Consider the following 26,819-nt stretch of genomic DNA (forward strand, 5'->3'; position numbering starts at 1 on the left):
TTCTCTTCGTGGGAGTCATGACTGCACAGAAGTACCTGCAGACCCGCGCGGTGGCGGCCTTCAGGTGAGTCCCCGCTCCCGGGCGGCGTCCAGCATCCGAGCGCGCTGCCCCGCGGCCCGCCTGCGGCGCGCGTCTTTGCCTGCTTCCCAGACCCGGTGCTCGCTGGGCTTCCGTGGGGCCGCTGTGCCCCACGGGGCGTGCCGGGCGTTGGCAGCGGGCTCAGGGGCGGTATAGCGAGCGCAACGCTCAAAAGCAGGGGCTTTGGGGTCCAGTGGACCAGCTTGGCCCCTCTGGGTGTAGTCTTCACGCGGACTTTATGCTCCGCGCTTCATCTTTTCTTGTCCAAGTCCTTTCTTTTGTTGAAAAAGCACGACTGAACATTTCCAAACACCCATAAGAGTGTTTGGAAAACTCAGCACAATACTGGTGATAGTGGTGGCAGCGGGGTTATTATTCGAGTCTCTGAAAGCTGCACTTTTGGCCTTGCAGAACTAGAGCCTGTGTAAGTTAATTTGGTTAGAGGCCTTCCACTTGCAGTTTTCACTGCTGGAACCATTCTGGTAAATGGAAGGGGTACACGCTGCACACTCAACCCCACCAGACTGGAAAGAGAACCTTTGGGAAAAGCACTTCTTGGCTCATGGTAGATTTGTTAACTAGCCCAATTTAGTGACGTGTGTGTTATCCGGTATCCGGGTCCTAGTTGGCCATATGAGTCAGAAAAGTGGCTGGAATCATGTTCAGGATTAACAAAGGGATTAGCCAAAGTAATCTTTAGAAGAGTGAAAGAGAGATGATATTGGAATGAATTTGAGGTAGAAGAAGGATGTATTAATAGATTCAGTAAAGAGATTTAATGGAAACCTTATATGTGTGAACTACAGAAACGCTTACTCTACAGATAAGATTTGGTATTCATCCAACCACAGAGCAAACCAACCTGAGAGGTCTGCTGGGAATGGACTCTTAGAGCAGTCATTACTGAGCGAGGCCAAGCTGGTTGTTGTTGGTTCTTAATTTATAACCATCACCTTTATAACTTCAGCTTTTAACTGTAGTCCTGGACTAAATTTTCAGGCATTAGATGTTGTGAGGAGAAAAGCATATTTGGGTCTCCGTTGCTCTAGAGGAGGAGGTAAAGGGTTGAAAAGGAAGGTAGAGAGCAGGAGAGAATGTCTGCCTTTTCAGTGCATTGATTCCCCATTCCTGTGTATTTCCACTGGATCTTGTTTAAGTCCATGACCTAGGTTCTGCCAGAAGGAGACTGAGTGCCTGAAAAGGTTAGAAAAGGTAGCATAAATTTGACTAAGATCATGACTTGGGAACAAACATGCAGATCATGTTTTTCTCCCAGATCTATTGAATTAGGTGGAGTTGTGCTTTTTGTTGTTTTGTGGGGTTTTTTTTTTTCCTTTGAAGTATAGTTGATTTACAGTGTTTTAGGTGTACATCAAAAAAGCATTTGATTTTGGGGGAAAAAAAAGGAATATATAATCAGAAATTGAGGGTGAGCTGTATACATTGTTTACAGTGTGGTTTTTAAAGTAAATCTATATGACTCCAATTTGGTTTCAGGTTCTTTGAAATCACAAGTTTGGGACAGTTACCAAAAGTGGTTTGTTCAAATAGGGGACATGTAACTCCCTGCCCCCCAAGCAAATACTTTTTCATAGATACAAAATCACAAACTAGAAGGGGTCCTGGTAACACCAGCAGTACTCAGAAAATGGTTTGCAAACTGGATACTATTTAACACTTGGAAATGATCTTCCCCAAACCCATGCTTGAGGCTCTATGCTTGGCCTCCTTTCCAAATCTCCTACCTCATCTTTCTTGGATGTAGGATTTTATCTCATTGTTTATTTTCTTTAAGGCAGCTAGGGAAAAGTAAAAACATAATTTGTCCTCTGGCCCTTCTTTGTGGAAGCTCTGCCTTTTTGATAAAACCCTTACCAGGAAACGGTATATTCTGTTCAGTCATTCTGTCAGCTTTCCTGCATACTTCTTGTATCTCTCTGATCTTAAGTAGTCACATTAGTTGGAGCCTGGGGGTGGACCCAGCCTTTCTGGTTAAGGTCCTCTCCTTCTCAGCCTGTCAACATTGTGATTAGACTGGCTGTAGGAGATGACACAAGACGATTTTAGCCTTAAGGAACTTTTGGGGAAAGCCAAAATTGGGATGGAGGTTATAGGATGTAACTTATAATTATGGCTTTGCTGTGCTTTGCAGCCTGGGCCAAAAGTCCACACTCAGCTTTTAAACTGGAAATTTCACGCGGTATAAAAGTTGGCTTGAATCTTCTAGCACAGGGTAGAACTCTAGTTTGGCACTGAGTTCTACATTTCCGCTGAAAGGTGAATACATTCTTTACCTTAGGAAAAAAAGTCAATGTTTTTATTTTTGTTTATTAAAGTAAAATTTTTGTTCGGTTTATAGGTCAAAGGAGATGGCAGTGTTTTTAGAAAGATGACACTATGGTGTACTTTTATGCTAGGACGTTGACAGTGTCAGAATTCAGATTTAGGGACTACTAACTGTCTGAGATTCAGAAAGGAGCTATAAAAGCCTTTGAAAAATTCAAGGAGATACACTTGTCTGCACTGAAGTTGGTACACTTATGTGATGGGAGAGCACCATCATTACCAACTCTTCAGTTCTGCCATATGCTTCCGGTGAGGAGAGGGAGCACCAATAGATGTTAGCAGTGCTGCTGCTGCTGCTAAGTCGCTTCAGTCGTGTCCGACTCTGTGCGACCCCATAGACGGCAGCCCACCAGGCTGCCCTGTCCCTGGGATTCTCCAGGCAAGAATACTGGAGTGGGTTGCCATTTCCTTCTCCAATGCATGAAGGTGAAAAGTGAAAGTGAAGTAGCTCAGTCCTGTCCGACTCTGAACAACCCCATGGACTGCAGCCTACCGGGCTCCTCCGTGCATGGGATTTTCCAGGCATGAGTACTGGAGTGGGGTGCCATCGCCTTCTCCGGTTAGCAGTACAGCGACAGCTGAAAGCAGGCGAAGCAAAACTCAGAGTGTAATCTTCAGACAGGCCAGCAGTAGCGCTCCTTCACAGGCTCTGAGCAGATATCGTAGCCTTATGTTCACGGGAGTGATCTTGGCTCATCAAAATGATCCCATACACTTAGGATTCATCCCTTCGTTCAACAAATAATGTGCATGGTGCCTTGGGCCTGGACTCTGAATGTTTGGAAGCACAAAAGTGAAGATGCTTGTTCTCATGGAGCTTCTGCTCTAGTGAGAGGGACAGATACTTAAAAAGAGGGTTTCAGCTAGTGATGGTACTGTGGAACAAATAGAGCAGGGTAAAGGCAGGGTGAGGGGATGTCCTCTCTCTGTTAGATGTTTGGGGAACATCTCCGAGAATGTGGTGTTTGGGCTGAGATCTGGGAATGTCATTGATGAGTGTGCTTGGCAGAGGGAAGAGCTGGTAAATTATAAGACAGAAATCAGTTTGAAACTTGAAGAAGATCAATAAAAGAAAGAAGATGTGTGTCTGGTGTCATGGAATTTTACTCTAAGTGAATTAGAAAGCCTTTGGAGGTTTTGGGCTTCCCTGATAGCTCCGTTGGTAGGGAATCTGCCTGCAATGCAGGAGACCCTGGTTCGATTCCTGGGTCGGGAAGATCTACTGGAGAAGGGATAGGCTACCCACTCCAGTATTCTTGAGCATCCCTTGCGGCTCAGCTGGTAAAGAATCTGCCTGCAATGCGGGAGATGTGGGTTCAGTTCCTGGGTTGGGAAGATCCCCTGGAGGAGGGAAAAGCTACCCGCTCCAGTATTCTAGCCTAGAGAATTCCACGGACTGTATGGTCCATGGGGTTCTAAAGAGCAGGACACAACTGAGTGGCTTTCACTTGGATGGTTTAGATGGGAAAGGGAGGGGCTTGCATTATATTCTGAAAAGTTAATTCATGCTATTGTGTGAATAGGTTGTGGGGGAGCAAGGAGCTATTAGGTGGTCTAGGTGAAGATGGTTGGGATGGAGAGAGGAGCATGGCCCAACGATATATGCAGGAGCCAAAGTTGGGGACGTGTTGACAAAATGCTTTAGAGGCCATGAAGCAGAGAGGAATTCAGGATAATTTCTAGGATTTTGCCTTGAAAGAAAGGGTGGGTGGCAGTGTCATTTATTGAGATGGGGGAAACTAAAGGAGGAATGAATTTAGGGGGAAGGAGGTTAAGTCAGCAGAAATCTGGTTTTGTACAGGAGCAGGTGGATGTATCCTTAGTTTTATAAATATAATGAATTTTAAAAGGAATTGAGAACAGATTTATATCTGAAGTGATTACAGTGTTGGAACTCTGAAGCTGTCTTAAAGTAACATTCCCTTAGGGTTCTGGATAGCGTGGTGTTCTACAAGTCAATATATAAGATTTTTTTTTCTTTCACTCATCTGCAAAGTATTTGTATTCTAGGTAATTTCACTTTAAAATGGTTCTGTGATTCTTCTAAAGTAATTTAGTGTGCTGGTTAGTGATAGTTCATTGGAGTCTCTGGCTGGGTTCATTATGTTTTACTGTTACTAGATGCAATTTTTTTTTCATGTTTTTCTTCGTTACATCATTTGATATGCCGAAGTTAGATGTTCATGTCATTCAGTCTCTTCCTTTCAGGAAGCGCAGAAAGTTTATTGCCCTGGAGAGAGTTTTTTTTTTTTTTGACCGTGCTTCTCAGCTTGTGGGATCTTAGTTCCCCAATCAGGGATCACAGCTACTTCCCCTGCATTGGAAGTGTGCAGTCTTAACTGTTGGACAACCAGTGAAGTCCCAAGGTTTTTTTTAAGGAACATTTTTCTCATTTTAGAAGGGGTACAAATCATCTCACCATCATTTTCACTCCAAATGATACATTCTCTCAGCACCACCTGTTAAATAAGCTCCCATTTCCCTACCAATTTGAAATGCCATCTTCATCATACTCAAGATTCTTGGGTATGTTTTTGGACTTCCTGTTTTGTTTCATTGATCTTTCTCTCTGTTCTTGTTCCAGTACCACCCACTGAAATTATTGAAGATTGAATAATATTTTAATATCCGGTAGACAAGTCCCCTTTGTTACTCTTCTGTTTCAAACATTACTTGGCTACACTTACCTGTTCTTGCTGAGAGAGTTTTGGTGTGCTTTGGATTTTTTTTTTTAATTAATGGTTTGATTTTTTAAAAATTGTATTTAGATTCAGTCCATTTTTATGCCCTGAACACTAAACTAATACAACACTATCTGTTTATCTTGACTCTTGCTTCCCCTGAGCTGAACATGGGGAACTGATTTGTTCTTTTTCTTAGAATAGAGAGGTGGCTGGTTTCCCTTCTTTGCCCCAAGAGTAATAAAGGGCGCTCTTAAATATTAGCATCCGTTTATAGGGAATTATGGGAAGAAAGTTCGAGAAACACTAGCTTTAGATACAAGAATCTTATTGCAAGATGTTTTATCAATTAATGGCCTCTTCCTAATGTTTTAAATGAAGGCAGACTGTTCCTTTTACCAGTCTCCATGAGCAGATCTCAGAGTTCCTTCTTTTTTGAATGCTGTAAACCATGTTTATCTTGAAACAGTTTAGAGTAGTGCTTGCTTTCTCAGAAGTCAATTTGGCAAAAAATTACTGAAAGCCTTCTATAGTCAAAATAATTAACATGTAAGTGAACTTTTGGGGGCACAACCCATTTCACATTATAAATTACCTGTATAAGAAAACTGATGAAAATTACAGTCCTGAAAATTAGTTTAATGTTATATATCATGGTTCCAGATCTCGATGTCTTCAAACAGAATATTCCAAGGATGGTTTGGTTTTCAATAGAAGATATACACAATTGTGTTTTTGTTGCATTGGCAATTTCATTTTTCCCCATTCGTTAGTTAAGGTGCAGTTTTTGAAAATAGATTAATAATTCCATTCTTGTGGAATTAATTGTCTAGGGAAGGAAGCAAGCAAATGCTACCACTGAATGATAGGGCTCGCAAGGTGCCTGGACTTGTTACTGTGTGGGTGCAGAAGAGAGAGGTCTGCACTGACTTACGAAGGGGATTGAGGAAGGTCTCCCTCGCAGTCTTACCCCTCTTCCCTTGCATAGTCTTGAAGGATGAGCTGGAGTTTCTGGGGCAGACAACAGGTTCCTGGAAACTTGAAATAGCAGGAGGTAGTGAAGGGATGATGAGAAAGAACAGTTCATGGGACTGGGAGCTGAGACCTAACAATTCTACTAGGGATGCTTCCGAGGGAATTTAAAAATGTGCTCAAGTATGTATTCTATGAAGTGGGAATTACACGAAACTTTGGTGTCCTGCATTAGGAACTATGGACCATGATTGATTTCTCTAGTTTGTCCATTTTGTGATCTGCTTCTCTAATCTTTAAAAATACTGTGGCTGAAATATGTTTATTGGAATGAAGAAAAGTTCATAATATATCTAAATGAGAGTAGGTTTTAAAACTGTATGCCAAGTATGAGACCATTTTTAAAATCAAATGAAATGTTTCTTTTTCTGTGATATAGAAAAGAAAGTATAAAAGATATACATACCATGATGCTGAATGATTTTTCATATTCTTGGCACTTTCTGTATTTTTGAGTTTTTCTGCAGTGAGAACTTATTTTATAGTGAAGCTACATAACTACAAGTTTTTAAAAAACAGAGAGGTGACAGCTCTTGGGAGGAAGTATGAATGCAGTTTTGAGTGTGTTAATTGCTGGTACCTGCAGGACAGCTGGGCACAGTGGGCATGTTGGCCCTGGGTTCCCTGGGACTTGAAGTCAGGGCCATTCTTGTTTCAGTAAATGACAATCATTCCTGCCCCCAAATGTAGGGATAACACGTTTATGTGGAGTTACTATAACTGTATGTCATCAGTTACTGTATCTGTACACTTCCAGATGATACTGAGGAGAGTCAGGTGACAGCATTTTTAATGGGAGGGCTTTTGTGTATTCATAGTATTCTCTTCCTCCGTCTTCTGGTTCTGGATGAAATTGAAGGAATGAAAAACTTAGTTATGATGTAAAAGAAGTGGAATTGGGGCTTCGCTGGTGGTCCAGTGGTAAAGCATCCGCTTTACAACGCAGGGGACACCGGTTTGATCCCTGTTCTGTAAAGATCCTCCATACCATGGAGCACCTGAGCCCGAGCCTCCACAGTGGAAGCCACGGCGGTGAGAAGCCTGTGCCCCGCGACAGAGAGCCGCCCCTGCTTGCCACAGCTGGAGGAAGCCTGTGTGTAGCAACAAAGACCCTCCACAACCAAAAGATAAATAAATCTTTTTAGAACAAGGTAGTGAAACTGTTCACCTCACCTTCATTGTCGTGAACTGAAGCGTTCGTGGCTACTATATTTGTTCTGTAGTTAAGTATTTTTCTGTGGATGATTAAAAATGAGGCGGTCTGCTCTGATTTGAGGTCAACTCTGGGCTTGCAAAGCCTGAGGATGACTGAAAATGTAGCTATTAATGCCATTAAAATGTTTGCTTTGTAAATTGAACCTAGATGCAACCTAATACCAGAAAATAATTGGGCAGGATTTGGAGTGACAGAGGGACCCAAAGACAGAATGAAAGTTTCAGGAAGTTAGTTTTGAATGAAGTCTTCTGGCATTTGAAATCAGCCCAAACTACGAAGGTATCCTTCGATGGGCAGGTCTTAGCCAGGCAGACAGATAACATGGCAGGCAGTGACTGAAACGGGTATAAGGCTGCTCTCCCTATCTGTGATGCCTGTTTTCTCAGCTGGGGCTTCCCTGGTGGCTCAGATGGTGAGGAATCCGCCTGCAATGCTGGAGACCTGGGTTCAATCCCTGGGTTGGGAAGATCCCCTGGAGAAGGACATGGCAACCCACTCTAGTATTCTTGCCTGGAGAATCCCCATGGACCGAAGAGTCTGGCGAACTGCAGTCCATGGGGTCGCAAAAAGTTGGACCCGACTGAGCGACTAAGCACACGCACACAGCAGAGGAGGAGGGACTGCAGGAGTGTGGGTGATGACCTGGGACAGCAGTGTGAGATGAGCAAGCCAGCGGGCGTGTTAGAGTCAGACCTCACTGGTGGCCTGGCTTCCACGTTTTTAGCTGTGTGATCTTGGGCAACTTACTTACCTGGCTCTGAGCCTGAGTCTCCTCTGTAAAATGTGGGTCTCGGTACCTCTCGCATCTCGTGGCGTTGTTGTAAGGTCGAGTGTCTGATGCCCTCAGCATGCACTGCCCCTTACGCCGTAACTGTTGCGTTGTTGATGATTGTGAGGCAGGCTTGATGCCAGGGAGCACTCCAGCAGAAGACGACGACTGGCTTCACAGGAGTTGGCTGTGGGTTCAGGGTAGTTTCAAACAACACTGATTTTTTTTTTTCCCTTAAAATTACATTTGAAAACTTAATTTTGTTTATGCATGGTTAAGAATTAGTTGTGTGTTTACACTTTTTAAGTGTAAGCAGCAAAATATAAACTTATAGCTTTCTAAAAGTAGCTAAGACTTGAAGCTTGGAAATGGACCACAGGATCAGAATTTATCTTCTGCTATTAACACTCCAAATTTTAATTCTTGTGTTTCATGGATGGCGTATTTGTGGTCTCTGTTGGTAAGTGTTTCTGTTGTTTGCTGTGAATCTAGGCTCAAAGGGCAGATTGCTCTTAATACCGTGGTGCTGCCTCCTGGGCTTGTGCCCAGGCCATTGTTGAAGTGGGAAGCTGTCACCCACCCTCCAACAGCTTTATTGAGTGGGGGAGCTCTTTAATGTTTGCTTTTAGCTTAAGTCTGGTTTTCAGGATTAATGGTCAGTGGTCTAATTTGATTTTTCCTTTAAAAAATTTTCCCAACATTTGTGATCCCTGTTACATACTTCCCCATCCGCTTCCAAAAAGACTTTGAGATTGCTCATGTCATACGGTCATAGCAGCGAGGCAGTTAAACATTTAAAAATAGGAAGCCACATACCCGGAAACCACATGCATAGAGGAGGGAAGCTGCAGCTCAGTACTCTGACTGCAGTGCTCCTGGAGGTAATGGGCTGAATAGGCTTGTGGTCTCCTGCCAGGGACATTCCTTCAGTTCCAGGAGAGGCTGTGAGTCCTCACTGGGTAGCCTGCCTGGGAAGCCCTCCTTGTTCTCCAGGCCCCTGTCTGCTCTGACTGGCAGTCTAGAACTGTCCTTTGTGGACTCTCTTGGGAGGTTGAACTAAGGCTGCTGCTCCATCGTGTTGTGCCTCCTGTAAGGGTGCTCCGTTCCTTTGCTCCATTTCTTTGCCGTAGACACAGGGGAGAAACTTCCTTGAGGTCTTAGTATCTAGAACCATTATCTCACTTGACCCTGAACAGTGGGGCCCAGTCTTGTGACTCCTCTTGGTTGCCTGCTGAAAGGCTTACAACTCAATTTGGCGCCGTGTTAGCAGACGTAGAGGACGTGTGACAACTGATAAGGTCTCGCCCCTTGAGCTCACTGGGTAATCATGGTCCGGTACTGAGGTGGGCAGGCAGCCCTGACCCTGATTTTGTCCTCTCTGCTACAGGTACCACCTTTATGCCTTGCTCCAACTTTCCTACTTTTGTTTTTCTTTTGCCTAATTTTCTTGATTATTCTTTTCATCTTGTATGCATTTTGGTTAAGTTGTCTTAAATCCTTTCTGTAATAGGGAAGAATATAAATGTGTACATTTAATTACACAAGCATAATTACAGGAGCCAAACATCCTGGAGTGTGAAGTCAAGTGGGCTTTAGGAAGCATTACTACAAACAAAAAACTAGTGGAGGTGATGAAATTTCAGCTGAACTGTTTCAAATCTTGAAAGATGATGCGGTTAAAGTGCTGTACTCAGCATGCCAGCAAATTTGGAAAACTCAGCAGGGGCCACAGGACTGGAAAAGATCAGTTTTCATTCTAGTTCCAAAGAAGGGCAATGCCAGAGAATGTTCAAACTACTTCACAGTTGCACTTATTTCACGTACTAGCAAGGTAATGCTCAAAAATCCTTTAAGCTAGGCTTCAGCAGTATATGAACTGAGAACTTCCAGATGTCCAAGCTGGATTTAGAAAAGGCAGAGGAACCAGAGATCAAATTGCCAACATCTGTTGGATCACAGAAAAAGCAAGAGAATTCCAGAAAAACATCTGCTTCTGCTTCCTCGATTAGAATACCTTACCTGCCTCCTGCGAAACCTGTATGCAGATCAAGAAGCAACAGTTAGAACCAGGCATGGAATAACAAGCTGCTTCAAAATCGTGAAAGGAGTACGTCAAGGCTGTATATTGTCACCCTGCTTATTTAACTTCTATCCAGAGTGTATCATGTGAAATGCCAAGCTAGATGAATCACAAGCTGGAATCAAAATTACTGGGAGAAATATCAATAACCTCAGATATGCGCATGACACCACCCTTATGGCAGAAAGTGAAGAGGAATTGAAGAGCCTCTTGATGAAAGTGAGAGGAGAGCAAAAAGCTGGCTTAAAACTCAACATTCAGAAAACTAAGATCATGGCATCTGGTCCCATCACTTCATGGCAAATAGATGGGGAAATGATGGAAACAGTGACAGACTTTATTTTCTTGGGCTCCAAAATCACTGTGGATGGTGACTCCAGCCATGAAATTAAAAGACTCTTGCTTCTTAGAAGACAAGCCATGACCAACCTAGACAAACAGCATTAAAAAGCAGAGGTATCACTTTGCCAACAAAGGTCCATCTAGTCAGAGCTATGGATTTTCCAGTAGTCATGTATGGATGTGAGAGTTGGACCATAAAGAAGGCTGAGCGCTGAAGAACTGATGCTTTTGAACTGTGGTATTGGAGAAGACTCTTTGAGAGTCCCTTGGACTCTCAAGGAGCTCCAACCAGTCCATCCTAAAGGAAATCAACCCTGAATATTCATTGGAAGGACGGACTGATGCTGAAGCTCCAATACTTTGCCCACCTCATGCAAAAAGCCAGCTCGTTGGAGAAGACTTTGATGCTAGGAAAGACTGAGGGCAGGAAGAGAAGGGGACTACAGAGGGTGAGGTGGTTGGATGGCATCACTGACTCAGTGAACATGAATTTGAGCAAACTCAGGGAGATAGTGAAGGACAGGGAAGCCTGGCATGCTACAGTCTATGGGGTTGCAAAGAATCGGACGTGACTGAGGGACTAAACAAACAAACAAACCTATCAATTCGTAGGGGAAAACTGTATTCTCCCTTCCTTCCTTGACTAGAAATTACAAAGTGATTTGATCATGAGTCCTTTCAAACTTACACTGTAACCATCAAACCACATATGTAATAGTGATTCGGGGCAACTCACAGAAAATCTCCACTTATTTATAAAACTTAATATAACTTTTAAAGCCTAGAAAATGTGAAAGAAAAGTACTCAATCTTACTCCATTTTTCTCTTAGTTTTTTTCCCATTAAATAGAGTAAAAAGTATCACACAAGTAAAATTATATCATGTCAAGTTCTATTTCTTTGGATGCTTTTTAGTTTGAAGCTTTCCCTTGGACTTAAAATTTTTTTTCTGTAACTGTATTTGTTGTAGAAAACATGAAGAAAAGTAAATCCCTTCTGATCCTCTATCCAAAAATAACTCTAGTAAACACTTTGGGGTAGAGTTGTTCATTATTTTACTTTGTGTGTGTACTTTTGTTCCCCTGTTACTCCATATCACAAGTATTCTATTGCTTGCTTTTAAATTTAGCTACATGAATGTGTACCCAGGACAGTACTCATGCTGTAGATGTGGTTTTGTACAGAAATGTATTTTATGTAGTTTTTCTTAAAGTGACATAAATAGAGATGGAAACTGTTATTAAATCCCAATTCAGCAAAGGCATTCCTCAGCAAAGCTAATGTTGTGCAGCTGCCTGACTTCACTGTGGTTTAACTCGGTATAGGGGTAGGGTTTAGAAGCCTGGAGGAAAGGAGGATTATTGGCTTGGCATTCGCAGATTTCAGTTATCTTGTCTGCTTTAGCAAGAGTTGGTTATCAGCTCATTGGAAAGTGAGCTTTCTGGCAGGGACCCATTCAGATGTTCTGTGGTTTGAATTAAGTAGGAGCTCTTTCCCCCCAGTTACAAATGTGTTGATGGCAAAGTTGATGTTTGCTTATGAAAATTAAGGATGTAACCTGTTTCTGTCTCAGAAAGGGGAGGGCAGTTTGCTTCTTCAGTAGCATTTTCTTCATTTCTTTGGAATTATCGATGCCCTCACCTTGGTTCCCCGAGGGTGATGAATCATGATTTGTGTTCCAGAACTCTTTAACTTAATGGAGCTAGTTAAGCTAAAGGTATCCTAAGTTAAAAGATCGTAATTTATCGAGATTAAAGGATTTACAACAACTCCATATTGAGAGATTTCCCTCAAATCACCAGCCATCTAAGCAAAAGGGCAGCATGAGATTTTTCCATGGGCTACCTGAGGAAAAGATAATAATGGTTGGTGTTACCTTAAACTGCAGAGAGGCTTTCAAAGATGGTTTGAAGTTAGATTGTCTGTTTTTAAAATTAATTGCTTGCTCTTCCTGGACACATTAACACCATTTCAGGTTACAGTTCAAGTGTTAATCACTTCACTGATGGTTGTGCCGCTAGGGCTTCCATCTCTGTATTCTCTGTGGGGCAGCCATGGGAAGCAGAGCCAGACCAAATGGGTTTTTATTCTGTTTAGTATGAAGGATTGCGGTGTTTTAAGTGAGAGCGCTTTTAAAGTTTAGTCTTTTTAGACTTGCACCCTGATGTTGTCTTGAGGTTCATAATATGATAGAACTTGTCCTATAGCTTCAGTGTCCGGTTTTTAGCCAGAAACAGAGGCAGCATTTATCTCCCTGCTTTCACTTTGGGGCGCAATCTTGAGACCGACTATTCTGAATTCAGCCCACAGTTTCCTCTCTCTCTCATTTTTATTTCAGTACCTTATTTTATTTGCAAACTCTTGTCTTCCCTAATGAGTCACACCTGCATGCTTGCTTATCTCACGCCAGGCTGGCGTTTTTAGGTATAATAATCCACTTAACCCTCACCCCAACCCTACAAAGCAGATATTTTTTATTATCTCCGGTTCACAGTTAAGGATAGTGAGCCACAGAATATTTTGCCCAAAGTGAAGGCAGGATTTCCATCCCAGCAGCCTGAATCCTGAGTCCACGCTTTTAGCCGTCACACACCATATTGTGTCTCGAGAGCAGGTTTTTCCTGTGGAGGTGGACGTTGTCTTACAGCCCCTGTATTCCAGATAATCCCATGACGCTTTAGTATTTTAATGGCTTGTGGAATTGACTACTTTAGTACTACTTTGAACTTGGTCTGTGTTGTTAATCACAGAAGCATTTGGGTGGAAGCTAAAGCTAAATTGATTTTATTCATTACCCTTTTAAAATCAGCTGTGAGATACTACAGACTATTTAGCTTTAAATTGCATTTCAGAAGTAGCATGAATGGTAGTATATTTCAACTCAAGTATCATGTGGATTTTACCTCTTAATAATTGTATTCTGGTTGTGTTTTGATAAAATTGGTTTCTTTGTGCACATAGGAATATTAATGTGGCTCTCTTGGAAATTTTTCAAAGATAAGAAACAAATGGTTTCTTCCCTTTAGCATGCCCACACATGTACAAAGGTATCTTTCAGTCACTTACTTCACACGGCTGAGCAGTGTTTACTGAACACTATTACATGCCAGGGACTGATATATGAGTTATATTTTGTGTAGATTGGGGCTCATTCCCATTTTAAAATGGACTTTTTCTTTATGAGAGGGTTGATTTCTCTTTAAATTAATTTCCTCATTCCTGCTATGTTTGCATACTTTTCAGGAGCATATCATTTGTAAAAATGTGGTAACCTGGTATATTTTCTGTAGTCCAGTCAGGTTTCATTTATGCCAAATTCTTTGTTAAGGGTTCTATAACTGGCGTAAGACCTATAGGTCCATTTTAAATCCATAGGCATTAAGGGAAAAGCATGATCAGGTGGCGCTAGTGGTAAAGAACATGCCAGTGCAGGAGACAGAAGAGGTGCAAGTTCGATCCCTGGGTTGGAAAGATCCCCTGGAGGAGGGCATGGCAACCCACTCCAGTATTCTTTCCTGGAGAATCTGGTGGGCTGCAGTCCACAGGGTTGCAAAGAGTTGGACACAGCTGACGCGACTTAGCACTTGTTACAACTACTATACTATATACATTCTAAGATGGGCATTGTTTGCACATTTTAGCATCTCTGAAGTGAAGATGCATTTTACAGTGGCTGGCATTGTGTGATTACAACTGGCAGTATAGGCATATCTCATAGTTAACACTGGAAATTTGTAGCTGCTGCAGAAAAACAAGTATCACAGGAATGCAAGTCACACAATTTTTTTTTTTACTTCCCACTGCATATGAAAGTTACGTTTATGCTGTACTGTGGTCTTTTAAGTGTGCATATCACTATGTTTAAAAACCAATGTACATATGCTAATTTAAAAATATTTTATTGCTAAAAATGCTAACCATTATCTGAGCCTACAGAGAGCATAAATGTTTTTCGTTTATCTTTCAGTTGTTTTTCACTATAATAAATATAATTGTAACAGTTACCTACAATAAGACTATATTGGAAAGAACATCATTTGGAAACTAGGCTTTTTGACTGTATTAAGGCTAAATGTACGGTTTCATTTATTCTCTATGATGTTTTTTCTAGAAGTTGTTTGTATATAAATGTATTTTTGTAGCTAGACTACTTCAACTCTTAATATGTAGCATAAAGAAAGCATAAGGAAAAATGTAATCTGATGGCCTTAAATCTGTTGTTTGGCAGCAGAATTCGTCACTGTTGTCTCTTAATTGACCCCTAATGTTTCCTCTGGCAGTGGAATGAGCAGTTTCCTATGAAAGGCATGTGTTCCAGAGCTCAGGGCCCTTCACCTTGACTCCAGCGGCTTCCTGCTGTTTTAAAGCATAAAGGCCCCATCGCTGGGGGGCTGTCAGGCCCTGCACTCTTCCCCTGCTCTCCCCCAAGACTGCCCCTGCCCCTGGGTCTGCTGCACCCTTGATGTTCCCCTGCCACAAGGGAAGCAGTCCCTCCTCCGCTCTGGTTCGCATCCTTCTGCTGGGAGAGAGATGCACTTCAGCTGGAGGATCTGTGTTTTGCTCACCACTGCATCCCTGTGGCCTAGCACATACTTGGCACTTGATGAGCGTTCCAAGAAAATGTGTTGAATGAACAATTTTATTTTTTAATCTTTTGTTTTATAGAGCAGAGGGTTTTATAGGTGGGGAGTCGGTAGTATCAGAAAATTAACCTGAATATCTAGACTTCGATTTTCCAGCCTTAGCCAAAACATAGTTATCTGGGAAATATTTTAATATTCATCATTCTTTTTTGTTGGGATTCCTTTGAAAACAAGTTAGAACTTTGCAGTACCCGGTAGTGTGGGCTTCTGTTAAGGAGAAGCAAGCATATCAAGTAGCTTTTTATCATCCTTTTGAATGTACAGTGATTCAACATGAGTCGATATGGGAATTTATAGAAATGGGAAGCTTGGAATAAACTGTTCTCTCACTGATGTTTACTTTAATTCCAGGACGTGGTCCAAGACAATTCCTGGGAAAGTTGAATTCTTCTCTAGTGAGGGTTCAGACACATCGATCTCGATCCCAGTAGTACCACTGCGGGGCGTGGATGACTCCTACCCACCCCAGAAGAAGTCTTTCATGATGCTCAAGTACATGCATGACCACTACTTGGACAAATATGAATGGTTTATGAGAGCAGATGATGATGTTTACATCAAAGGAGACCGTCTGGAGAGTTTTCTGAGGAGTTTGAACAGCAGTGAACCCCTCTTTCTTGGGCAGACGGGACTGGGCACCACGGAAGAAATGGGGAAGCTTGCTCTGGAACCTGGCGAGAACTTCTGTATGGGGGGGCCTGGTGTGATCATGAGCCGGGAAGTTCTCCGGAGAATGGTCCCACACATCGGCAAGTGCCTCCGGGAAATGTATACGACCCACGAGGACGTCGAGGTGGGAAGGTGCGTCCGAAGGTTTGCGGGGGTGCAGTGCGTCTGGTCTTACGAGGTAAGAAAAAGAAGAAAAGCTGTTGATTTTGTCGTTAGTTCTGGACCACCATAGGAAACCATGATAATGTCCTTCTTAACGCTTAACAATTGGTACTAAGTTATTATATATTTTTACCTTAGTTCTTTTGAGTTCTCTCTCATTACCTTTTCTCTTAGCTTTTAAATTTACCTTTGTACTTTGGTCCTGAAATTTTAGTTAATGATGGCGTTTGGGACCCAAAGAAAAGGGTTAATACAGGTCACGGTGATACTTTCATGATTTTCCCGAAGATTCATTTACTCTGACTTCTGATTCTGCAGATGTGATTTGCGAGAGTGGCCTTTTTCTTCCAAAGGCCTGACGCCTCTCATCTGGTCATGCTGACCGCATAGTTTAGAGACTTACATGTTTTGAATTCATAAAATGAGTAATAATGTAAAACAACCGACAGTATTTGGGTTTGCATTTATTTTAAACCTTGACTTTCTTACAGTTACTAAGATCTGGAAGTTTGCAATACAGTTTTCCTTTCAGAATAGGCAGTTTATGAGTTATATTGATACATAAGTGCAATTTTTTGAAGGAAACCTACTTGGAGATGTTTTCTTTTTAATAGTTCTGGAGAATATGAGTTAGCTTTTGACTTTTCTGTGTTTATTGGCAGATGTTCACCTCTTGCCTGCAGTTGCAGGATGTGATATTAGTCAGAATGGAAAAAATTATTTAGGTTGTGTTGTGTTTAGATGGATAAACTACTGATAGTTGTGAGGCACAGAGGGGATTGCTAGACCTTTGCCCAAGAAAAAGAAACGCAGCTTCAGATGTAAACTGTTAGCCTGTCTTCAGAGTTAATTTTCTAAAGTGCTTATGTGAAGAAATGGTGTTCTTGCCTGTACTTGTCTTTTCCCTGGACGTCTTTTGAAATGTCTCCTAATCATACTGTTTCTTTTGTTTGAACTTTTAGCTAAGTGGACACTTTCAAGTATACAGGCAGCAGCCTTCCTGCAGTTTCCAAATACAAAAGATGCCTTTTGAATCAGAATGCCATCTGAGTGAACCCTGTCATCTCTGTCTCTTCCCGTGCCCCTCCATCCACCAGCTCTTGCTCCCTGGATTGAGGGGAGGTTCTGTTTTCACAGATTTTTGCTGCTAGGAAAGCTATTTGGGAATTTCGTGGAGTTTTAAACAAAATACAGCTACTGTATTCTTGCATTTTCCTCATGCTTAATTAAGTAGTTTTAACTTGAACATGTTTCATCATGTTTAAAATGTGTAATGCCCTCTGTGTTTTGGAGTGGTTTATACTGCCCCTGAACGCTGAGGCGCTAGCCTCCTTGCTAGAAATGTCGAGGATAGGCCCGCCTTTGAGGTGCGTGCCAAGTCACTCCCGTCCTGTGTGACTCTCTGCGACCCTACGGGCTGTAGTGCACCAGGCTCCTCTCTTCATGAGGTTCTCCAGGCAAGAGTACCGGAGTGGGTTGCCATGCCCTCCTCCAGGGGACCTTCCCAGCGCAGGCATTGAACTGTCTCCTGCGTTGGTGGGCGGGTTCTTGACCGCTAACACTGCCTGTTAAGCAAGCCTGTCTCAGTGTTGTCGCACTGTTAGACCTTACACGCTGCTAGGTAGGCACCAACGCTCAGTGGACTGAGTTATCAAGAACTTAGACCTAACATTAATGCCGAGATAGAGGGAGGAAGTATTATCCTGAGGTTGTAGGGCTTGGGAGCCAGTTTGAGGGGCTATTTTTCTTTTCACGATGTGAGCGCCAAAGTTTTGTAAGGCCTGAAGTGAGGGTGCTGGAATCATCCCATCTGTATACTTGGAACTGCTGGTTAGACTTCATGGGTCTGGTAAATGACCTTATTAAAAAAAGGGCCTGGTTGGGGAGGAAGCTCCCTTCACTGCTTGTGTGACCCGTCACTGCGTGTCCCTGCCCAGGAGCTCCTGAGTCACCTTGGATGCAGGCCCCACTCCTCTGCATTTCTCTAAAGCCTGATGACAGTTTTTTCTAGATACTGCTGGCTTGGCCTCCACAAGACTTATACCAGATGACTTTCCTTCTGTGGGAGAATATCTTTTACCTGGGCCTTCCCCAGAGGCTCAGAGGTAGGGAATCTACCTGCCAGTGCAGGAGACTTGCCTTAGATCCCTGGGTTGGAAAGATCCCCTGGAGGAGGAAACAGCAACCCGCTCCAGTATCCTTGCCTGGGAAATCCCACGGACAGAGGAGCCTGGCGGGCCACAGTCCATGGGGTCCAAAGAGTCGGACCTGACTGAGCAGCTGAACGACAGCAGCAGTCTTTTACTGCAGTGTAGCTTGTCTTTTCACTGTAAATATGGGATTTCTAATATATGCAAGTTATGAATTTAAGTGTAGTCTAATTCATCATTCTTTCTCTGTGTGGTTTGTGCTTTTTTTTATGTCTTAAGAAGTTCTTCCCTTCCTTGGGTCACAGGAACTTTATATATATATTTCTTTGTAAATTTAATTTTCACGTAGAGTTTTTCACTGTCATTTTTAAGAACTCTATTGAGGCATTCACCACTTTGTTAGACTTTTGATTTCTTTTCTCTTTCCCTTTATGTAGGGCTTTAAGCAGTTCTAACCTGAAAAGTCATTAGAATTTATTATTATGTTCACCATAATCCCCTCATGTGGATGAGGAACTTTTATTAAACTTTCTGTAAAATCTAGATTCTCTGTTAAGGCTCACATTATGAGAAATTATTGAGGTGGAGTCTTATATTAAAGACAGCTATGTTAAGCTTTGGATCTTGGAAGGTACTGTTATAAACGTAGCCAGAAGGTTTTTTTTTTTCCTTTTTGCAAGTCCCAAGTAATGCTTTGGGATTACACTTACATAATTAAAGTGGCTCCTCAGAAGCAACCATCATAAGCAAAATTCAGATTCATTTCTACACTTGTTTTGACTTTTTTTTTTTTGCCATGCCATGCAGCACATGGGGATCTTAGTTCCCTGATCGAACTTGTGACCCCCTGCATTTGAAGCGTGAAGTCTTAACCACTGTACCACCAGAGAAGTCCCTGTTTTGTCTATTAATAGTGGCTGATTCTTAATACATGACTTTAAAAACTTTATTTGGCAGTCATTTTAATTTTATAGGAACATTACAGGAATTAAAAAAAAAAAAATGCAAGCCTACACTCAGTGTAACCTGTTAGTGTTTTATCCATTTGTGCCATCATTTGCTTGTATTCCCACTTGCCCCCCTTTCCTTCCAGTACAGAGACATAGACATACTCAGCCACCATTTAAGGGTAGCTTTCTTTGTGGCCCTTTACTTTAAACAGTGTCAGTGTATTTTGACTACAAATATACAAATGCTCTTATACCACCACAGTACAGCTTAAGTAAATGAAACATAATGTCTGTAGACTCGGTAAAGCCCCAGCAACATCTCCTCCTTCTCCATTACAGCCTCCATCCTGGGGTCAGGCATTACATTTGATTGTCATGTCTCTTTAATCTGGGGTGTTTGCATAGCCTCTTTCTTTGTTTTTCACGACCTTGGCATTTTCAAAACATGATTTTCATATTGAAAATAAGTGACTTAAATATAGTAAACCATTAGATGGTTTTTAGTAATGCTCTTCAAGGTTTGTTAAAACCTCCCATGAGAGCACCTCTCAGCACAGTGTGGGCCTTGAGACTGTTAATGCTGGTCAGAAAGTCAGGAGGAGCTCGCAAGCCTGATTCTCCCTTGTCACATAGGATCAGTATCACTACCTCACATTCTTTTCTTAAGAAACATTATTGAACAGTTTGAAACTAATTTATTTAGGCAAATATATGACATATTATACCACACACTACTCTTTTAATAGGAGGGACAAAAACGAAAGTTGAGCCAAGTAACCCATGCATCTTCATTTCTTACTGAAGTGTATGTTATGCCTCTGGAAAAGTGCACAGATCATACCTAAGTGCAGAGCTCAGTGGGTTTTGGCAAACTGGACACAGCTGGGTAACCAGCATTCAGATCTTTCTTGTATGATTTTAACTCAGTGTTGGACTAATAATGAATGTGTTTGGGGTAGAAAATAATCATTACCAGTGAAAGTCAGTAACAGGAATAGATACAGCAACTTAAAGTGAAAGTCGCTCAGTCGTGTCCGACTCTTTGCGACCCCATGGACTATACGGTTCATGGAATTCTCCAGGCCAGAATACTGGAGTAGCTTTTCCCTTCTCCAGGGGATCTTCCCAACCCAGGGATCAAACCCAGGTCTCCTGCATTGCAGGCGAATTCTTTACCAGCTGAGCCACAAGGGAAGCCCATTTTTAGCAACTTAAAGATCTTTTTAATAGTTAATGCTGTCACGTGGTTCAAAATTCGTACGTGCAAAGGGCTTACAAAGATAAGTCCTCCCACCTTTATCTCCAGCTACTGGGTTCCCCCGAAAGTCAGTCACCGTGGTCCACCTTTACAGTTGCACTCTATGCATTGTTTCTTGTTTTTCAGGCCCTAAGTCATTTCTGACTCACGACCCCATGGACTGCAGCATGCCAGGCTCCTCTGTCCTGTATATAAGCAGTTACGTTTGTGTATCTTCCCCCTTTTTATACAGATGGCAGCATGCTTTACATACTATGCCCATCTTGCTAGTCTACACTTATATGGATTGGAAGATTTTCAATTTGATACAGAAAGAGTGTTACCGTTTTCATGGCATTCAGGCTATTTCTAGTTTTTCCCAGCCGTGTTTCTAACCAGTGATGCATCCTAATGTTTCCCAGTCTTTTACATCATGGCACACGGCAGCTGCCTCCAGAGGGCTCCTGCTACCCCAGTCCTTAACACTCTACCCGCCCCGTCCAGACCCAAAGGGGTGGTTATTTGGCACATCCTGAACTGTTTGGGGATACATCAGTATACCAAGTGGAGAAGGCAATGGCACCCCACTCCAGTACTCTTGCCTGGCAAATCCCACGGACGGGGGAGCCTGGTGGGCTGCCCCGCACAGAGGTTGAACATGACTGAAGCGACTTAGCAGCAGCAGCAGCAGTATACCAAGACCATCAGTGGTGATGTCTGAGTTAACTGGTAAGTGTTTGTTAAGGGAAATTGGTAGGAAATTGCCAAAGAAGGATGAAAGAAAAATGGCCTTTTTCTCTCTCAGAGACTTTAGTTAAGGAGATAAAAATATATATGTTCATGAAATAGTTGGAAAAAACTTAGAAGTGTTAAACCTTGTGATGCTGATTTTAAAAATATAAAACAGGGAAAGGTAAGATCTATTCAGTTCAGTCTTTCAGTCATGTCTGACTTTTTGCGCAGCACACCAGGCCTCCCTGTCCATCACCAACTCCTGGAGTCCACCCAAACCCATGTCCATCGAGTTGGTGATGCCATCCAACCATCTCATCCTCTGTCGTCCCCTTCTCCTCCTGCCCTCAATCTTTCCCAGCATCAGGGTCTTTGCAAATGAGTCAGCTCTTCACATCAGGTGGCCAAAGTATTGGAGTTTCAGCTTCAACATCAGTCCTTCCAATGAACACCCAGGACTGATTTCCTTTAGGATGGACTGGTTGGATCTCCTTGCAGTCCAAGGGACTCTCAAGAGTCTTCTCCAACACCACAGTTCAAAAGCATCGATTCTTCGGCGCCATACGTGACCACTGGAAAAACCATAGCCTTGTCGGTAAGATCTATGACGTTCTTTTTTTAGAAAGGCGTATCACCAAGGGAGATTGGAGTTTAGAGCAAAATACATGAAAAGAGAAGTTCTTCTGTGTTAGTCTGACTGGTTTTTAAAGGAATATTGAACATCCTTACCTCAGAAGTCTGAGTTTTTTTCCTATATAGGAATTTCCTATTCCTAAGAAATAATATTTCTTAATGCTAATTGTCGTAGAGCTGGTTTGTGTTATATGGGGATGCCTTCCTCGTTCCTTTAGGCTGCCCCTTAACCTTTCCTGCCCAAGACCAGGCAGGCTTCTACAGGCTAGATGCTCAAATACTGAGCACTAGTGTGCCTGCTTCTTCGAGGCAGAATGCCTGTGGTCTTCTACTGAGTCTTCTTTTGTTCTGGCAGTTTGGTGGTTCAGTTTCCAAGCCCTAATAGATTACCTTCTAATCTATGAGCACCTACTGTATAAGGACTGTGTCAGTTGTAAGTGGGAAGGGCATGAAAGGAAGTGAAAAATAAAAGAAAATGCAGCTATGACCTGCACAATAGTCTTGAGACCAAATATTATCTTACTGATTTCTTTCTAGTTTCATTCAATATGGTTGGAAAACATACTTTGTATCTCCAGTTTTTAAAAATTGCTAAATCTTTTTTGTGGTGTCACATGTGGTATACCCTGGAGAATGTTGCACATGCACTGGAGAAAAATGTGTATTCTGCTCTTGTTGTGTGGGCTGTTGTCTGTTAAATCTAGTTGGTTTTTATGTTGATCAAGTCTGTTTCTGTCTTTGTCTGGCTAGTTTTTCTGTCCATAATCGAAAGTCAGATATTGAAATCTCCAATATTATTGTTGAATGGTCTATATTTCTCCCTTTTATTATGTCAGTTTTTGCCTAATACATTTTGGGCCTCTCTTGTTACGTGCAGTTATGTTTCAGTTCAGTTCAGTCGCTCAGTCGTGTCCGACTCTGCGACCCCATGAATCGCGGCATTTATGTTTATAACTCTTATATTTTCACAATGAATGACTCCTTTTATCATTATAAAATTTCGTCTTTTATCTTTAGTAACAATTTTTGTCTTGGTTCAGTCCCTCAGTTGGTTCCAACTCTTCTTGATACCATGGACTGCAGCACATGAGGCTTCCCTGTCCATCACCAGCTCCCGGAGTTTGCTCAAACTCAAGTCCATCGAGTTAGTCATGTCATCAAACCATCTCATCATTTGTTGTTCCTTTCTCCTCCTGCCTTCAATCTTTCGAGCATCAGGGTCTTTTAAAATGAGTCAGGTCTACATATTACGTGGCCAAAGTTTTGGAGCTTCACCGTCAGTCCTTCCAATGAATATTCAGAACTGATTTCCTTTAGGATTGACTGGTTTGATCTCCTTGCACTCCAAGGGACTCTCAGGAGTCTTCTCTAGCACCACAGTTCAAAAGCATCAATTCTTTGGTGCTCAGCTTTCGTCGCAGTCCAACTCTCACATCCATACATGACTACTGGAAAAACCATAGCTTTGACTAGACGGACCTCTGTCGGCAAAGTAATGCCTCTGCTTTTTAATATGCTGTCTAGGTTGGTCATAACTTTCCTTCCAAGGAGTAAGCATCTTTTAATTTCATGGCTGCAGTCACCATCTGCACTGATTTTGGAGCCCCAAAAAATAAAGTCTGTCACTGTTTCCATTGTTTCCCCATCTGTTTGACATGAAATGATGGGACCAGATGCCATGATCTTAGTTTTCGGAATGTTGAGTTTTAAGCCAACTTTTTCACTCTCCTCTTTCACTTTCATCAAGAGGCTCCTTAGTTCTTCACTTTCTACCATAAGGATGGTATCATCTGTGTGTCAAAGGTTATTGATATTTCTCCCGGGCGATCCTGATTCCAGCTTGTGCTTCATCCAGCCCTGCATTTTGCGTGATGTACTCTGCATATAAGTTAAATAAGCAGGGTGACCATATACAGCCTTGATGTACTCCTTTCCCAATTTGGAACAAATCATGTTCCATGTCTGGTTCTAACTGTTGTTTCTTGACCTGCATGCAGATTTCTCAGGAGGCAAGGAAGGTGGTCTAGTATTCCTATCTTTTGAAGAATTTTCCACAGTTTGTTATGATCCACAATAAAGAAGTAGATGTTTTTCTGGAACTCCCTTGCTTTTTCAGTGATCCAGTGGATGTTGGCAATTTGATCTCTCATTTCTCTGCCTTTTCTAAATCCAGCTTGAACATTTGGAAGTTCATAGTTCACATACTGTTGAAGTCTGAGTTGGAGAATTTTGAGCATTATTTTGCTAGCGTGTAAAATGAGTGCAATTGTGCTGTAGTTTGAGCATTCTTTGGCACTGCCTTTCTTTGGGATTGGAATGAAAACTGACCTTTTCCAGACCCATGGCTCCTGCTGAGTTTTCCCAATTTGCTGGCATATTGAGTGTAGCGCTTTAACAGCATCATTTTTTATCATTTGAGATAGCTCAACTGGAGTTTCATCACCTCCACTAGCTTTGTTTGTAGTGATGCTTCCTAAGGCCCACTTGACTTCACATTCCAGGATGTCTGGCTTTAGGTGAGTGATCACATCATTGTGGTTATCCAGGTCATGATGACCTTTTTTGTATAGTTCTTCCATGTATTGTTGCCACCTCTTCTTAATATCTTCTGCTTCTGTTAGGTTCATACCATTTCTGTCCTTTATTGTGGCCCATCTTTGCATGAAATGTTCCCTTGGTATCTTTAATTTTTTTGAAGAGATCTCTAGTCTTTCCCTTTCTATTGTTTTCCTCTATTCCTTTGCATTGATCACTGAGGAAGGCTTTATTATCTCTCCTTGCTGTTCTTTGGAACTCTGCATCGAAATGGGTGTATCTTTCCTTTTCTCCTTTGCCTTTTGCTTCTCTTCTTTTCTCAGCTATCTATCTGTAAGGCCTCCTCAGACAACCATTCTGCCTTTTGGCATTTTTTTTTCTTGGGGATGGTCTTGATCACTGCCTCCTGTACAATGTCACGAACCTCCGTCCGTAGTTCTTCAAGCGCTCTGTCTATCAGATCTAATCCCTTGAATCTATTTCCCATTTCCGCTGTATAATCACAAGGGATTTGATTTAGGTCATACCTTCATGGTCTAGTGGTTTTCCCTACTTTCTTCAACTTAAGTCTGAATTTGGCAATAAGGAGTTCATGATCTAAGCCACAGTCAGCTTCTGGTCTTGTTTTTGCTGACTTTATAGAGCTTCTTCATCTTTGGCTGCAAAAAACATATCAGTCTGATTTCGGTATTGACCATCTGGTGATGTCCATGTGTAGAGTTTTCTCTTGTGTTGTTGTAAGAGGGTGTTTGCTGTGACCACTGCATTCTCTTGGCAAAATGGTCAGCCTTTGCCCTGCTTCATTTTGTACTCCAAGGTCAGATTTGCCTGTTACTCCAGGTATCTTTTGATTTCCAACTTTTGGATTACAGTCCTTTACGATGAAAAGGACATGTTTTTGGGATGTTAGTTGTAGTTCTTCATATAACCGTTCAACTTCAGCTTCATCAGCATTGCTGGTTGGGGCATAGACTTGGATTACTGTAATATTGAATGATTTGCCTTGTAAACGAACAGAGATCATTTTGTCATTTTTGAAGTTGCATCCAAGTACTGCATTTTGGACTCTTTTGTTGACTTTGAGGGCCACTCCATTTATTCTAAGGGTTTCTTGCCCACAGTAGTAGATACAATTGTCATCTGAATTAAATTCACCCATTCCAGTCCATTTTACTTCACTGATTCCTAAAATGTGAATGTTCACTCTTGCCATCTCCTCTTTGACCACTTCCAATTTACCTTGATTCGTGGACCTAACATTCTAGGACTAACATTCCTAAGCCATATTGCTCTTTACAGCATCAGACTTTACTTCCATCACCAGTCACATCCACAGCTGGGCGTTGTTTTTGCTTTGGCTCCATCTCTCCATTCTTTCTAGAGTTATTTCTCGACTCTTCTCCAGTAGCATATTTGGCACCTACCAACCTGGGGAGTTCATCTTTCAGAGTCATATCTTTTTGCCTTTTCATACTGTTCTTGGGATTCTCAAAGCAAAAATACTGAAGTGGTTTACCATTCCCTTCTCCTGTGGACCACATTTTGTCAGAGCTCTCCACCGTGACCCATCCGTCTTGGGTAGCCCTACAAGGCATGGCTTGTAGTTTCACTGAATTAGACAGTGCTGTCGTCCATGTGATCAGTTTGATTAGTTTTCTGTTTTTGTGGTTTTCATTCTGTCTGCCCTCTGATGGAGAAGGATTAAAGGCTTATGGGAGAGGTTCCTGATGGGAGAGACTGACTGAGGGGGAAACTGGGTCTTGTTCTGATGGGTGGGCCATGCTCAGTAGATCTTTAATCCAATTTTCTGTTGATGGGCTGTGTTCCCTCCCTGTTGTTTGACCTGAGACTAAACTATGGTGGAGGTGATGAAGATAGGGCAACCTCCTTCCAAAGATCCCGTGGAGGCACTGCCGCGGTCAGTGCCCCCAGCCCGCAGCAGGCCCCTACCAACCCATGCCTCCACCAGAGACTCCTGGACACTCACGCGCAAGTCTCTTATGGGCTCACTGCCCCTTTCTCCTGGGTCCTGGTGTGCACAAGGTTTTGTTTGTGCCCTCCAAGAGTCTACTTCCCCAGTCCTGTGGAAGTTCTGTAATCAAAACCCATTGGCCTCCAAGTCAAATTCCCTGGGGGTTCTCAGTCCCTTTGCCAGATCCCCAGGTTGGGAAATCTGTTGTGTGTCCTAGAATTTATTTGGTATAATTGTTCTGCAGTTTGTGGGTCATCTGCTCGGTGGCTCTGTGGTCGCGTTAGTGGCGACCTCCTCCAAAAGGGCTTATGCCACATGCTGTGACCCAGGTCTGCACCCAGAGCCCCTGCCCCTGCGGCAGCCACTGCTGACCTGTACCTCCGTAGGAGACACTCAGACACTCAAAGGCAGGTCTGGCTCAGTCTCTGTGAGGTCTCTGGGTCCTGGTGTGCACAAGATTTTGTTTGTCCTCTGAGCATCTCTGGTGGGTATGGGGTTTGATTCTAAATGTGAGTTCGCCCTTCTTTCCATCTTGTGGGGGCTTCTCCATTGCCCTTTGTGGGGTATCTTTTTTTGGTGGGATCCAACATT

General features: G+C 42.5%; 1 protein-coding gene across 1 annotated transcript in view; it reads left to right on the top strand.

The window, feature by feature from the left end:
- CHSY1 (chondroitin sulfate synthase 1) overlaps positions 1-26,819 on the top strand; it is a 91,824-nt gene that overhangs the window by 1,201 nt on the left and 63,804 nt on the right. Inside the window, exons 2-3 of the mRNA XM_010845851.1 lie at positions 4-64; positions 15,540-16,035. Coding sequence (XP_010844153.1) covers positions 4-64; positions 15,540-16,035 — 557 coding nt within the window. The remainder of the gene's footprint in view (positions 1-3; positions 65-15,539; positions 16,036-26,819) is intronic.

The sequence above is a fragment of the Bison bison genome, unplaced genomic scaffold (genome assembly GCF_000754665.1).
Source record: "Bison bison bison isolate TAMUID 2011002044 unplaced genomic scaffold, Bison_UMD1.0 scf7180017864224, whole genome shotgun sequence".
NCBI classification, from domain to species: domain Eukaryota; kingdom Metazoa; phylum Chordata; class Mammalia; order Artiodactyla; family Bovidae; genus Bison; species Bison bison.